A 16282-nucleotide genomic window follows, 5' to 3' on the forward strand; every position below is an offset into this window, starting at 1 on the left:
TCCCACAATATTCTTGCCAGCAAGTTAAGGGAATGTGGATTGGATAAATGGACGGTAAGATGGATAGAAAGGTGGCTAGAAGGCCGGGCCCAGCGGGTAGTGATCAATGGCTCGATGTCAGTATGGCGGTCAGTTTCTAGCGGAGTGCCCCAAGGTTCAGTTCTAGGACCGGTTTTGTTCAATATCTTTATTAATGATCTGGATGGATTGCACCCTCAGCAAGTTTGCGGATGACACCAAGCTAGGGGGAGAGGTAGATACGCTGGAGGGCAGAGATAGGGTACAGAGTGACTTAGACAAATTGGAGGATTGGGCCACAAGAAATCTGATGAGGTTCAACAAGGACAAGTGTAGAGTCCTGCACTTGGGATGGAAGAATCCCAAGCATTGTTACAGGCTGGGGACCAACCAGTTAAGTAATAGTTCTGCAGAAAAGGACCTGGGGGTTACAGTGGATGAGAAGCTGGATATGAGTCAACAGTGTGCCCTTGTAGCCAAGAAGGATAATGGCATATTAGGGTGCATTAAGAGGAACGTTGCCAGCAGATCCAGAGATGTCATTATTCCTCTTTATTTGGCTTTGGTGAGGCCACATCTGGGGTATTGTGTCCAGTTCTGGGCCCCCCACTACAAAAAGGATGTGGACGCATTGGAGAGGGTCCAGCGGAGGGCAACCAAAATGATTAGGGGGCTGGAGCATATGACTTATGAGGAGAGGCTGAGGGAGTTGGGTCTGTTTAGTCTGCAGAAGAGAGGAGTGAGGGGGGATTTGATAGCAGCCTTCAACTTCCTGAAGGGAGGTTCCAAAGAGGATGGAGAGAGGCTGTTCTCAGTAGTGACAGATGGCAGAACAAGGAGCAATGGTCTCAAGTTGTGGTGGGAGAGGTCCAGGTTGGATATTAGGAAAAACTATTTCCCTAGGAGGGTGGTGAAGCACTGGAATGGGTTACCTAGGGAAGTAGTGGAGTCTCCATCCCTAGAGGTGTTTTAAGTCTTGGTTTGACAAAGCCCTGGCTGGGTTGATTTAGTTGGGATTGGTCCTGCCTAGGGCAGGGGGCTGGACTTGATGACCTTCTGAGGTCTCTTCCAGCTCTATGGTTCTATGATTCTATGAGAGTGGCCAGACTGGGTCAGACCAAAGGTCCATCCAGCCCAGTGTCCTGTCTGCCAACAGTAGCCAATGCCAGATGCCCCAGAGGGAGTGAACACAACAAGTAATCCTCATGTGATCTCTCCCCCGTCACCCACCTCCAGACAAACAGAGGCTAGGGACACGATTCCTGCCCATCCTGGCTAATAGCCATTGATGGACCTAACCTCCATGAGTCTGTCTAGCTCTTTTTTGAACCCTGTTAAAGTTTTAGCTTTCACCACATCGTCTGGCAAGGAGTTCCACAGGTTAACCATGCGCTGAGTGAAGAAAAACTTCCTTTTCTTTGTTTTAAACCTGCTGCCTATTTATTTCATTTGGTGACCCCTGGTTCTTATATTGTGGGAATAAGTAAATAACTTTTCCTTATTCACTTTTTCCATACCAACGTACTATGTACTTTTCATCACTAACTCCAGTCAGTCCACTGTCCTTCACCTAGAGTTAGTCTGACTCTTATTTTCATTTATTGGCAATAGCCATAATCTTGCTTTAGATAATGAGCATAGTTTCTCGAGAATGAAGCATCCCAAAGGAAAATAATGGAAAAAATCCCATTAGTAGTTACTTTTTACATGGCACCACGAGTGCACAGTAAGGATGTTAAGAAGCGGATAATTGACCAATCATGTACTTCATACAATTTGTATTGAGTATAAGATTAGTTGATAAGCTGCAGCTCTGCAGTTTAAATGTAATAGGAGGCAGGCAGGCAGCCCAGCTCCTACTACATTTAAAAAGCAGAGCTGCAACGGTCTGGGACCCGGTGTGAGCTGGGACTACTGAGTCCCGGCTCGTGCCGTGTCTCCCTCTTCGTCTATGCCTTTTAAATGTAGTAAGAGCGAGGCTCTTACTACATTTAAAATGCAGAGCTGCAGCACGGGTGGCTCCTGGAGCCGGCACAAGCCAGGACTGCAGTCCCGGTTCACGCTGGCTCTGCTTCCCCTGGCCTGCGCCCCCCGCACACCATGAAGATGATCCTGGGGGGAATTGGCTTTTAAGCCAACTACCTCCAGTATTGGCTCCTGCATCCCCCAGAGGCAGCAAGGGGGGGGTGGGGAAGCGAGCAGTTGTAGTGACTCGAGTACTTGCTTACATCCCTAGTGCATAGCAGCTACCGATAACACTGAGGCAGGGTCACTGCTCTGAGGAGCTTACTGTGTGAGTTATGTACCAAAGTAATCCAGAGTCTGGGTGGGTATGAGTGAGGTGACAACTTTCCGCATGTGAGCTTAGGGTTGCAACCTTCAGTAGTTCACACCTAGTTTTTGTGCAAATGTGCCACCTACTGAATTGCCAGTACCATTTTCTTTATCACCTCATTTTACCACAGATGTTCTTATTACCAAGCTTGTACAGCAGCTGTGTTTTTGGGGTTTTTTTAAGTGGATTCTGTCCCTTGTGTAGCTCGTGCATAAGTGTTCTAGTTCCTTTGTGGTATATTTATTCTTTCTACAGAGTCAGTGGAGTAAATGTATTTTGGAAAAGGAGTCCACAACCTTTTCAAGTATCAAAATTGCCAAACTTCTTACTTAAAACAAATAGTTTTTGCTAAGTAATTCCATTTTCCTGGTGGAGAGTAGCATTGTGAAATAAAGTGAGAGAGACTTTATAGCTGCAACAGCCTTTAAAATTTAACACAATTCTCCTTAAGATATTTATTGATAAATCATGGGCACATTTTCTAATGCTGCTTTGCCTCCTTAAAGCAAGAAAAGAGGATATTTACCAACTTCCATCGTCAGCTGTTTTGTTGGATTGACAAGTGGATTGATCTGACCATGGAAGACATCAGAAGAATGGAGGATGAAACCCAAAGAGAGCTGGAAGCGGTAAGAATGCTTTACGAGGGCTGCTTTTAAATTTACACTCTAGGGTGTAGTTGGGGCTTGTCAGGGGTTCAGGCCCCCAGTGTGCCTCAGTGCCCCCTGACTGTCCTCATATAGCCCCTCTCCGGGCAAGTTACAGTCTGTACGGGTTGCTCATCGTAGGCATCGGGGTTGTCTCAACTGCCTGCTTACCTAGGCTGCATCAGGGTCCGCCTCCAAACCAGGGGCTTTGCCTCCAGCCCCTAGCCAGGGGAGTCTTGGCTGGCCCTCCTCCAGCTGTTGCTGGCTATCCCCAGCTTGTCTCCCTCCAAGGAGCTCCTGCCTCCTCTGCAGTCAACTCTCCACTGGCTCTCCCCCAGCAAACTGTGCTTCCCCTTTTATAGCTGACAGCTGGGCTCGTCTAGCTTCCCGGATCTCTGACAGCTGGGGCTAATTAGCCTACCCGCTTCAGCTGGGTTCTTCCAGCCACCCTCAGGCTCAAGGCCTGAGCCTTGGGCTTAAAGGCCCAGTGCAGGGCAGGCGCCCTGTCACACACCTTCCCCTTCGGCTCGTGCTTCCCTTCTTCCACCAGCCCCAGCCAGGCCTCTCCTATCCCTTCCCTCCGGGTCTGGTTTCCCCTGGAGGCCTTAACTGCCTTCGGGCTGGCCCTCACGGCCTCTGAGCATGCGCTGCAATGTCGGCGGGTCGGCAGGCGTGCTCCCCAGAGGGTCACCCCGCCAATGCCGGTATGGGATGCCACTGTCCCATCTCTCGCCCCACCTCCCAGGGCTCCATCCCCTTCTGCCGCCTCGCTATTGGCTAGGGACCTAGAAAAAAAAAATCTGCATTGTTATGGGTTCTCCCTGGCCTGTGACAGACCTCAAATTTATAAGGCTGTAAGGCCAAGTACCATCTCATGACCCGAGGATTGGTTTCCTTCATCGTCTGGATCCATCGTAATGGTGCGTGGTCTGTTATCAAGGTGAAGGTCCCCCCTAACAGATAATAGCGGAGTGCCTCTATTGCCCACTTAGCTGCCAGGGCCTCTTTCTCGATCGTGGCATATTGTACCTCCCGGGGTAGTAATTTCCTGCTCAAATACAGGATGGGGTGTTCCTCCCCTTCCTGCTCCTGCGAGAGGACGGCTCCTAGTCCTCGGTCTGACGCATCTGTCTGTACTATAAATGGTTTTGTAAAGTCCGGTTGATGGAGAACCGGTGTCTGCATCAATCAGTGCTTTAACGTTTGGAACGCTTTCTCACATTGCGCGGTCCACTGGACCCTTTGGGGTCGCGTATTTTGGGTCAAGTCTGTCAAGGGCGCCGCAATCGTGGCAAAATCGGGGATGAACCGCCGATAGTAACTGGCTAATCCCAGGAATTGGCGGACTTGCCTTTTTGTGGTGGGGGCTTTGTAGCTTCGTAGGGCCTCCACCTTGTCCACCTGCGGTTTTATCCTTCCCCGCCCCACCACATAACCTAAGTAGGATACTTCCCTTTGTCCAAAGTGGCACTTACCGGGGTTAGCCGTGAGTTTGGCGTCGACCAGGGCCCCAAGGACCGCCTTTAGATGTTGCAGATGTTCCCGCCAGGTTTCACTATAAATGACAATGTCATCAATATAGGCAGCAGCATACTCCTGATGTTTGTAGAATACCTTGTCCATCAGCCTCTGGAACGTCGCTGCTGCCCCGTTCAATCCAAATGGCATTGTGATGAACTGGAACAGGCCAAATGGTGTGACAAATGCGGTCTTGTCCTCAGAGGCTGGTGTCAGGGGAATCTGCCAATACCCCTTAGTGAGGTCGAGCGTAGATATGTAGTGTGCTTTACCCAACCGTTCCAACAGTTCATTTACTCTGGGCATAGGATACGCGTCAAATCGCGAAATTGCGTTGACTTTCCGGAAGTCTATGCAGAAGCGCATTGTGCCGTCGGGATTAGACACCAATACGATGGGACTGCGCCACTCGCTTCTCGATTCCCTGATCACCCCCATTTGCAACATCCATTGCAGCTCTGCCCGAACGGGCTCCCACATTTTCCTTGGGAGGGGCCGTATGTGGTCCCGGATCTTTTTACCTGGGGTTATCGCGATATGGTGGCTCGTCAAGGGGGTCTTACCCGGTTGTGTAGTTAGGACCTGTTTGTATTCCCGCAGAAGGGCGTGCATCTCTCGGCGTTGTTCCTCCATCTGCGCTGCCCCTTCTGCCTCCAAGTCGCCTCCCCAGGGTCCAAGCTCCGGTTCTGGTGGCTGTAAGGTGATAAGCATACCCTCCCGTGCGTTCCACTTCTTTAGTAAATTGACATGATAGATCTGCTTGTCTTTCCATCTTCCTGATAATTTGATCTCGTAATCAACTGGCCCCACCTGCCATATGACCTCGAAGGGCCCTTGCCATTTGGCCAATAGTTTCGAGTCTGGTGCTGGTAACAGCAGGAGTACCCTGTCACCTGGTTGAAATGTTCTGGATTTGGCCCCTCGATTATAATATTGGGCCTGCCTATTTTGGGCCTGGAGAAGGTTCTCTTTAGCCAGTTCGCCTACGGTTCGGAGTCGCTTTTGTAAGTCCAAAATATACGGTACCATACCCTTCACCCTTGAATCCTGTTCCTCCCATGTCTCCCGCACTAAGTCCAATATCCCCCGGGGTTGTCGGCCATACAGCAATTCAAATGGGGAAAATCCCGTTGAGGCCTGGGGCACCTCCCGCACTGCGAATAATAAGGCCGGTAGTAACCGGTCCCGGTCCTTTGGGTCTAGCTCCACAAACCGCCGCAACATCCCCTTTAGTGTCTTGTTAAAGCGTTCGACAAGTCCCTCTGTCTGGGGATGGTAAACTGAGGTACGCAATGACTTAATGTTTAATAGGCGGCAAAGTTCTGCCATCAGTTTAGAGGTCACATTGGTCCCTTGGTCCGTTAATATCTCCCTCGGGATTCCCACCCGGGAGAATACTTGCACCAATTCTTGTGCCAGCGTTGACGCTGTCGTATTCTTAAGGGGGACGGTCTCGGGGTATCGAGTGGCATAGTCAATTATAACAAGTATATATTGATGTCCTCTTCGGGACCTCTCCAGGGGTCCTACTAGGTCTAAAGCCACCCGGTCGAATGGTACTTCTATCACGGGGAGGGGAACTAAAGGGGCTTTTGGCACCCCTCCCTGACCCGTCCTCTGGCACTCAGGGCAGGAGTCACAAAAGTCTCGGACCTCCTTATAAATCCCCGGCCAAAAGAATCTTTGTGTTATGCGCTGTAGGGTTTTTTCGCGCCCCAAATGTCCTGCCCAGGGATTAGCATGCGCAAGGTCTAATACCCGCCTTCGGTATCTTGCCGGGACCAACAACTGGGTAACCTCCGTCTGCCCTTCATCCGTCCGCGCGACCCGATATAATCGGTCGGCTCTTACCTCAAATCGCGGGGTTGGTCGGGGAGCTGTCCCGTCGGGGTCTCCAGTCTCTCCGGCCGCTTGTTCCCAGGCATGGGTTAAGGAGGTGTCTTCTCGCTGGTCTCTTTAGAAGTCCTCCTCCCCTCCTACCTCCTCTGAAGCGAGGGTTTTCTCCGGTTCGGGCTCCTCCCCTGGCACTCGGGATGTGCCCCTTTTCACTTTCTCCACCCCAGCTGGTGGCGGTTGCTCCTGCGCATCCCATTCATGCAGGATGCGTCTGAACCCCGGCCAGTCCCGGCCCAGTAGTACCGGGTATACCAGTTTCGGGGCTAACGCTACCCGGCAGATCGCTTCGTCTACCCCATCTGACAGACGAACCCACCCCGTGGGGTAGGTCCTGATATCTCCATGTATGCATTGCATGGCGATGTTTCCCCCGGCTGCCTCCCACTCTGGGACCAGCTCTGTCTGTACCATTGTCTGGCTGCACCCAGAGTCCACCAGGGCGGTCACTGGCTTCCCCTCCAGCCTTACCTGTAGGGTAATCTTTGTCCTATCCTGTGGTCTCGCCCGGAGGTCCGCAGCCATCACCTGGCCATACGCACCCTCGGTATGGGCGTCGCCAGCTTGCCGGGGTTCCGTTGGTTCCGGCCCGTACGACCTCTGGGAGGGCTTCCCGCCTGAGCTCCCTTGCTCATTGGTTTCCCCTGGGTCTACACCACCTTCTGTTCGCCCTTTGGTTCCCCTTAACGTCAAGGGCTGGTGGTCCCACGGCTTCTTCCAGGGGCTTTGTCTCTTCATCCTTCCCCTCGGGCTAGCTTGGGCTTCCCCGGCCCTCCTCGGGCACGCCCTCCGTAGGTGGCCGAGCTCCCCACAGGCCCAACATGTCCGTGCCTCCTCTGTTGCCTTCACCGGGGCTGCTCTCCCTTTGTTCCTATTAGCTGGGTGGGGCCTCCTGGCTCCCACCCCGTAGGGGCACTCCCTCCTTATGTGTCCCTTGTGCCCACAGGCAAAACACGTTTTCAGGCTCGGCCCTTGCCCCCAACTCTTGGAGCCTGGTTTATTATGGAGTCCAGGGTCACCCCTTTGTCATGGCCAGCTCCCCTTTTCCCATGGCCAAGCCTGTAGGGCCTCCCAGGCCCTCCAATACTTATTCATTATTATAAGTAAAGAAAAAAAAATTTTTTTTTTTCCCCCCCTCAACTCTCCGTTCTAGTCCTGTGGCCGACTGACCACTATTTGTTCATAAAGACCCCGCTTTTACCTTAGGGTGGGGTTACTGTGCCCACATTCTCCACCATCTGTCAGGGGTTCAGGCCCCCAGTGCCCCCTGACTGTCCTCATATAGCCCCTCTCCGGGCAAGTTACAGTCTGTACGGGTTGCTCATCATAGGCATCGGGGTTATCTCAACTGCCTGCTTACCTAGGCTGCATCAGGGTCCGCCTCCAAACCAGGGGCTTTGCCTCCAGCCCCTAGCCAGGGGAGTCTTGGCTGGCCCTCCTCCAGCTGTTGCTGGCTATCCCCAGCTTGTCTCCCTCCAAGGAGCTCCTGCCTCCTCTGCAGTTAACTCTCCACTGACTCTCCCCCAGCAAACTGTGCTTCCCCTTTTATAGCTGACAGCTGGGCTCGCCTAGCCACCCGGGCTTCTCGGATCTCTGACAGCTGGGGCTAATTAGCCTACCCGCTTCAGCTGGGTTCTTCCAGCCACCCTCAGGCTCAAGGCCTGAGCCTTGGGCTTAAAGGCCCAGTGCAGGGCAGGCGCCCTGTCACAGGGCTATAAAAGAAGGCTATGTAATTTGCTTTTCTCCATCCCGCCAACTCCGTGTGCTTTGGGATAACGGTGATAAAAAATGCTACACTCTTCTTCACTGGATCTCTTTTGACAGACCCACTCTCTTGGAGCTTCTGCATACGGTGCTGCAAAGAGCCAGTTGTTGAAATGTAAATGTTCCATGTTTTGGATGCTGACACTGAGCAGGGCCGCCCTTAAGCCGATTCAGCCAAATTGTGCCCCGCGCCCTGCACCTGGAAGTCGGCTCCCTCGGCTTGGCCGGCTGGGCTCCCCGCCCTTACCTGCGCATGCTGCCGGCTGCTGCTGCCGCCATGCAGGTGAGCGGGGAACCACTTTGTGTAGGCGTTCCTTGTGATTTTTGGGTTGGCAATACTGCTCTTTGATTGGTGAATGTAGAGAGGTCTCTCCCTTCGGTTTCCCTTTCCACCCTCCTTTTTTGTCACAGGTCATCAGAGAATCATAGAGACAATGGAGAGCAGGGTGAGTCCATGACTCTGGTTAATGACTGGTCAGGGTGACTAACTATTATCAGCCAGTGGTCTGAATGAGCTATCTACTGCCATCTGTTAATCAACTGTAGGAAAAGGCCTCACGAGCAGACCTTATTTATATAGAGATACCTACTTTACCACAGAGATCAGTAGACACACTTGCTGTGTCAAGGTGATCAATTTTGGCTCTTTTGGGTTGAAATTCACTTAAGACTTGGCACTGGGAGAATGAAATGTTGTTATCCATATTGTATGATTAAAAGGTAAAAGACCTGAACTTAATATGACCTGGCTTAGGGTCTACCATAACTTGAACACTAAGCAGAGGATAGTGAGTCACATCTAGCTGGAAGTCACAGAAGATGGAAACCGGTTTTATTTCTGGTGGTATAGAGTCTATTTGGGAGTCCTCAATTATATCTGACACTTTACATCCAGTGTTTAAAGGCAGAGCTGACTAGAATCAATTGAGAGTCCTTGCCTTGTCTCAGTGATCGCTTGAGCAAAAATCATTGATAAAATCTTGTGTAGACTGACCTTGGACTCAACATGCAGGCAGTGTGTTGAAGGGCAGTGCAAGGAGGCAATGGTGGGGAGGTACCATATTACCTAGTGAAATCATTGGTGCTGAAATCACTAAGGACTGGAATTTGACCACAGAACTGACACTTTCTTAACAAAGACTCCATTTTTGCTATTTAAAAAGTAAATCAATGTAACAGAAAACTGCGACGCTCTCTGGTAACTTTTTAAAAATCAAACTTTAAACTTTATTGAAAAGATTGGCTAGTTTGCAATTGAAAATATTTGACCTACACTTAAGGCAACTGATTTAATTTTGTGTAAAATTTTGCATAATAAAGGATGGCATTTTTTTTGAAAATGTTCAACTATATTGATATATATTTTGATCAGATCTACTTCTGATGTGATATTTCTGTGTGGTTGTGGTTTGTCATGTGTGCGGTGTGGTGTTTGTTTTTTTTTTTTTTTTTTTTTTTTGGCTCAACCGTTTTGGGGGCCACGCCAAAACGGTTCGAATTGGGCCCCGCACTTCCTAAAGCCGGCCCTGCACTGAGCATCTCTTCATGTTTTCCAAACATGTCTGGCAGTGAGTTTGTCATGTGGAAGAAAACATTGTCCTCACTCTGAGTTTGTAAGCAACAAGTAGCCAGAGGCAGTTTTATTACGAGCTGCAGCAAGGGAAAAACTGGTTCGGACAGGGGGGGAAGCCGCCCCCCCCCCCCCCCCCCCCGAGGCAGATCTTCGAATACAAGCAATTATGAAGCAGTTTATATACTGTCTATTAGATATAATAACAATAACAATTAGTCTCCTTCCCATTACAAACACCAATGGCTAACAGTTATTTAGTTCCACCCAGATGCTCCTTATCTCAAGGTCCCTGCCAGAGTCAGCATTCTATCCTTATCTCCGTATGGAGGCGAGAGGCGAAGGCAGCGTCTAATTACAGATCTCGCGTTGTCAGGCCACAGACTTAGCCTGACTCTTGCTCTCTTGTTAACAAGACCAAGATGGCTGCACACAAATTCCCTTATTCCCTTTTCCTGCCTCCACAGTCACATGAGGACAGTTGGACTTGTCATGATGAGTGTGATAGACATAGAGAAACCCAGCCCTGAAAAAATCTCTTCAGAAAATTAACAAGCACTGGGTGTTGCCTCCCTCTGTGTCTTGGAGGCTGTCATGATCATGAGGGTTAGCCAGCAGCCTGGGGACTAAGGGGTTAACTGTACCTAACTCAAGTAGAGTTCGCCAATAGGAATGTAAGTAGGAATCTCTAACTGGGACAAAGGAATTTTTGGGTTTTTCCCTCCTTTGTCTCTGTGGCAGTTTCTCTCCAGCTATTGAAGGGGACAGGATGTCTCCCTCTAAGAAAATACTCTTCACAGTCTGTAAGTAGGGTACATTTTAGATAAATCCATTAGGTTTTATTGTTTATGGTTTGGAAAACAGGATCTAGTGTCTGTGCATTTAAAAATGGGTTTTGCTCTTCTTTGTAACTAAGCTCCTGGCCCATCGTAAATTTCTCCTCCATGAGTATATTACTTTACTTTTCCATCTAGTCATTATGCTCGCAACAGTAATAGTGTGGTGATAAAAGTTCTTTCTCTTTTCTTTTTACTAACCTGGTAGTGGTTAATTTTTGTGTCCTGGTTTGTACTTTAGGGGTGAGGTTTCCCAAATAGTCTCTCCCTGGTTTTTTTATTAATACTTGGGTGGTGGCAGCAGAGATTTTATCCCCAAAATCTAGGTTAAGATTTTGGGGGGAAGTTTTTTACCAAAGCCTGGTAGATAAGGTTTTGGGGTACTTCTTCAGGCCCCCACTTCTGCATTTATCATGGCAGAGTGGGGAAGGAGCCATGACAGAGGCTGTGAATGCTTCTAGTCTGACCTCATCCTTCAAGCAGTTTTCTCCCTCCTTTCTGATTCTGAGGTACACAACAAGCTAGGAAAGGACCTTTCTGCTGCAAAGTCATTCTTCAGGTCATCTGAAGAAGTGGGCTGTGACCATGAAAACTCATGATACCATCTATGGCTATGTCTACACTGCAGGCTTCTTGCGCAAGAACGGCCGTGCGTTCTTGTGCAAGTAAATTTACAGTACAGCATCAGAACAGAGGGCTTCTTGCACAAGTGCTCTGATGCTCCATACGAGGAAGAATCCTTCTTGCGCAAGAGGGCAGTGTGGACAGGCAGCAGGGAGTTTTTGCACAAGAACTGGCCTCCCAGGAAAAAATGCAGGTGGCCGCTTGGACGCTCCGTACCCGCACTCACAGCTCGCTACTTCCTGCTTGCCGGACCCCCCCCCCCCCCTTAAAGGCCCAGGCACCCTGCAGATGCCGCGTGGCAGCAGCAGCATAGCTGGCTGCTCTCCACCACGTGGCTCTGCCTGCTGCACCCAGGAGCCCCAGATGTCCACTCCAGAGCCACCCCATGAGCCTGCACCCCCCTCCCAGCAGTCACCCCAGGGCTCCCAGCAGACCCGGAAGGGCAACGAGCGGTGCGCCCCATGCTGGTCTGGGGCTGACGTGGAGGCCCTCCTGGACCTTTGGGTGCAGGAGGAAGCCCTCCATGACCCCCAGTCCCGGTGATGCAACACTGACATCTTAGGTCGCATGGCCCAGGCGCTGGCAGACCAGGGACATCTGGCCTGGACCCTTGAACAGGTCTGGGCCAAGGTCAAGGAGCTGCGCCTGGGTTATGTCAGGGCCACTGAGGGCAGGGGGGCAGGAGCCGACACCTGCCCCCACTACAACCGCTTGCACGCCATCCTGGGGGAGACGGCAGTCCAAGGGCCGTCTCCCATGATCGACACCGGACTGCGCACCCCGGTGGTCAGGCTGCCTGACCTGGAGGAGGAGGGTGACCTGACCACCGCATAGGAGGATGAGGGAGAGGACCGCACCAGCACCATCACCCTCCACCTGGAGCCAGGGCCCAGCAGCCGGGACATCTCCCAGGCCTCATCTGAGGCCGGTGATGGATTCTCCGGTGAGTGTTGTGGTTCTCACTCACAAGGGCGGGGGAGGCGGGTGCCCGGGGGGCAGTGTCACTCAGGCAGTTCGAGCTGCACACTGTGCAGCAGTACACAGCACGTGCAACCTCGTGCAGCCTGACTGTGTGGCATGTGGACGCGGCAGGCAGCTCGAGGCCACGCCTGGGACCCTGCTGCTCACACACGTCCTGCCCAGGGGAGGGAGGGGGGATGGTGGCTGAAAGCAGCCAAGCCCCAAGGGCGCAGGCCACACCCCACACATCCAGAAGGGTGCTGCACACAGGCAGCACGCAGCCATGCCTGCCTGTGTGACACAGCAGCTGCTCCTGGGAAAAGTGCAGCGAGCCACCCCTATGAGCCACTCCTCCAGTGTCACATCCAGGTCATGGAGCGGGTGGAGGATGGGATCAGCAGCAAGCTATGGGCTGACATGGAGTGGCGGCAGCAGGCGTGGGGCCAGTTCCTGCAGCGTTGCGACCGCATGTGCGACACCATCTCCACCCTCACGTTGCACATTGGCCATGCCTTGCACTATGGCATGGCCTTGCCCCACCCTGCTGCCCTCCCTGCCATGCCCATGCCCCCTCCTGCCACCCCTCCTGCTGTGCCCATGCCCTCCCCTGCTGCACCCTGTCCTGCCCACCTCCCCATGCTGCCTGACCCAACCTGGGCTGAAGGGGGCTGAGGCCTCCATACCCACGGATGTGCTGGGAGGAGCTGCCCTTCCCAGCAATAGCTCCCCCTCCCAGTTGAGAACCCCTTCCTCCTTCCACTCCCAGTTCAGAGCCCCCTCCCACTGCAGACCTTTCGTCCCTATGTAAATAATACAGTTTATTGTTGGTTACCCAAAAACAGTTGTGTTTATTGGGAGGTGAGGGAACGGGGGGAGGGAAGGGATGGGGATGGGAGGGAGATGCGGATGCCAGACAGAAGCGACCCTAGTGTGGGACCTGGGAGAACATCTCCTTGAGGGCCTCTCAGATGCGCACCCCATCATGGTGCGCCTGCCGGATGGCGGCTGTGTGGGGCTGCTCGAACGCCTGGCCCTCGCCTGCCATCCACCCCGAGAGGAAGGCCTCCCCCTTCCGCTCCACTATGTTGTGCAGCACGCAACATGCTGCGACAACCTCCGCGATGTTCCGCTCGCCCATGTCGAGATGGGTGAGCAGACAACAGAATCTCGCATTCAGTCGGTCGAAGGCACACTCCACTTGGTTGCGGGCCCGGTTCAGGTGGTGGTTGAATGTTTCCCACCCGGGATCCATGCGTCCGGTTTACGGCCGCATCAGCCACAGCATCATAGACTCATAGGGTATGTCTACACTACCACCCTAGTTCGAACTAGGGTGGTTAATGTAGGCAACCGAAGTTGCAAATGAAGCCCGGGATTTGAATTTCCTGGGCTTCATTTGCACCTTGCCGGGCGCCGCCATTTTTAAAGCCCCGCTAGTTCGGACTCCGTGCCCGCGGCTACACGCGGCACGGAGTAGGTAGTTCGGATTAGGCTTCCTATTCCGAACTACCGGTACACCTCGTTCCACGAGGAGTAACGGTAGTTCGGAATAGGAAGCCTAATCCGAACTACCTAGTCCGTGCCGCGTGTAGCCACGGGCACGGAGTCTGAACTAGCGGGGCTTTAAAAATGGCGGCGCCCGGCAAGATGCAAATGAAGCCCGTGAAATTCAAATCCCGGGCTTCATTTGCAACTTCGGTTGCCTACATTAACCACCCTAGTTCGAACTAGGGTGGTAGTGTAGACATACCCATAGACTTTAAGGTCAGAAGGGACCATTATGATAATCTAGTCTGACCCCCTGCACAGTACAGGCCACAGAATCTCACCCACCCCTCCTAGAATAATCCTCTCGCCTATATCTCAGATATTGAAGCCTTCAAATACTTTGAAGACCCCAAGATGCAGAGAATCCTCCAGCTGTGATCTGTACCCCATGCTACAGAGGAAGGCGAAAAACCTCCAGGGCCTCTGCCAATCTACCCTGGAGGAAAATTCCTTCCAGACCCCAAATATGGCGATCAGCTAAACCCTGAGCATGTGGGCAAGACTCACCAGCCAGACACCCAGAAAGTTCTCTATAGTAACTCCTATCATCCCTCCATTGGCCTATTTCCCACTGATAATGAATGGTCAATTAGTTACCAAGATCATGTTATCTCATCAAACCATCCCCTTCATAAACCCATCTAGTTTAATCTTGAAACCAGATAGATCTTTTGCCCCCACTACTTCCCTTGGAAGGCCGTTCCAGAACCTCACTCCTCTAATGGTTAGAAACCTTCGTCTAATCTCAAGTCTAAACTTCCTACTAGCCAGCTTATATCCATTTGTTCTTGTGTCCACATTGGTATTAAGCTTAAATAATTCCTCTCCCTCCCTGGTATTTATCCCTCTAATATATTTAAAGAGAGCAATCATGTCCCCCCTCAGCCTTCTTTTGGTTAAGGTAAACAAGCCAAGCTCCTTAAGTCTCCCTTCATAAGACAGGTTTTCCATTCCTCGGATCATCCTAGTGGCCCTTCTTTGTACCTGTTCCAGTTTGATTTCATCCTTCTTAAACATGGGAGACCAGAACTGCACACAGTATTCCAAATGGGGTCTCACCAATGCCTTGTATAATGGCACTAACACCTCCTTATGCCTACTGAAAATACCTCGCCTAATGCATCCCAAGACCGTATTAGCCTTTTTCACAGCCATGTCACAATGGCGGCTCATAGTCATCCTATAATCAACCAGGACTCCGAGGTCCTTCTCCTCCTCCGTTACTTCCAACTGATGTGTCCCCAGCTTATAACTAAAATTCTTGTTATTAATCCCTAAGTGCATAACCTCACTATTAAATTTCATCCTATTGCTATCGCTCCAATTTACAAGATCATCCAGATCTTCCTGTATGATATCCTGATCCTTTTCTGAATTGGCAATAGCTCCCAACTTTGTATCATAGAATCATAGAACTGGAAGGGACCTCGAGAGGTCATTGAGTCCAGCCCCCCGCCCTCAAGGCAGGACCAAGCTCCGTCTACACCATCCCTGACAGATGTCTATCTAACCTGTTCTTAAATATCTCCAGAGAGGGAGATTCCACCACCTCCCTTGGCAATTTATTCCAATATTTGACCACCCTGACAGTTAGGAATTTTTTCCTAATGTCCAATCTAAACCTCCCTTGCTGCACTTTAAGCCCATTACTCCTTGTCCTGTCCTCAGAAACCAAGAGGAACAAATTTTCTCCTTCCTCCTTGTGACACCCTTTTAGATATTTGAAAACCGCTATCATGTCCCCCCTTAATCTTCTTTTTTCCAAACTAAACAAGCCCAGTTCATGAAGCCTGGCTTCATAGGTCATGTTCTCTAGACCTTTAATCATTCTTGTCACTCTTCTCTGTGCCCTTTCCAATTTCTCCACATCTTTCTTGAAATGTGGCGCCCAGAACTGGACACAGTACTCCAGCTGAGGCCTAACTAGTGCAGAGTAGAGTGGCAGAATGACTTCACGAGTTTTGCTTACAACACACCTGTTGATACAACCTAGAATCATATTTGCTTTTTTTGCAACAGCATCACACTGTTGACTCATATTCAACTTGTGGTCCACTATGACCCCTAGATCCCTTTCCGCCATGCTCCTTCCTAGACAGTCGCTTCCCATCTTGTATGTATGGAACTAATTGTTCCTTCCTAAGTGGAGCACTTTGCATTTCTCTTTCTTAAACCTCATCCTGTTTACCTCTGACCATTTCTCTAACTTGCTAAGGTCATTTTGAATTATGTCCCTATCCTCCAAAGAAGTTGCAACCCCACCCAGTTTGGTATCATCTGCAAACTTAATAAGCGTACTCTCTATCCCAATATCTACATCATTGATGAAGATATTGAACAGTACGGGTCCCAAAACAGACCCTTGAGGAACTCCACTTGTTATCCCTTTCCAGCAGGATTTAGAACCGTTAACAACAACTCTCTGACTACGGTTATCCAGCCAATTATGCACCCACCTTATCGTGGCCCTATCTAAGTTATATTTGCCTAGTTTATCAATAAGAATATCATGCGAGACCATATCAAATGCCTTACTAAAGTCTAGGTATATGACATCCGCAGCTTCTCC

The 16282-nt window shown here is 50.9% G+C and overlaps 1 protein-coding gene across 12 annotated transcripts in view; it reads left to right on the top strand.

Annotated features, from left to right (window-relative positions):
- Positions 1-16282, top strand: part of LOC106731943 (phosphatidylinositol transfer protein beta isoform-like) — a 167646-nt gene that overhangs the window by 101178 nt on the left and 50186 nt on the right. For 3 of the 12 annotated variants that reach the window (XR_016348242.1, XM_089775102.1, XM_089775100.1), the window contains one exon: positions 2860-2982. Coding sequence is in view for 11 of the 12 variants with exons in the window: in XM_089775102.1 (XP_089631228.1) it covers positions 2860-2982 (123 nt within the window). In the remaining variant the exon portion in view is untranslated. Of the gene's footprint in view, positions 1-2859; positions 2983-8235; positions 9551-16282 lie in introns of those variants that run through there. The other 9 variants (XM_089775095.1, XM_075915691.2, XM_089775098.1 and 6 more) reach the window with 8 other exon arrangements.

Source organism: Pelodiscus sinensis, chromosome W (assembly GCF_052426305.1).
Source record: "Pelodiscus sinensis isolate ZL-2025 chromosome W, ASM5242630v1, whole genome shotgun sequence".
NCBI lineage: Eukaryota > Metazoa > Chordata > Testudines > Trionychidae > Pelodiscus > Pelodiscus sinensis.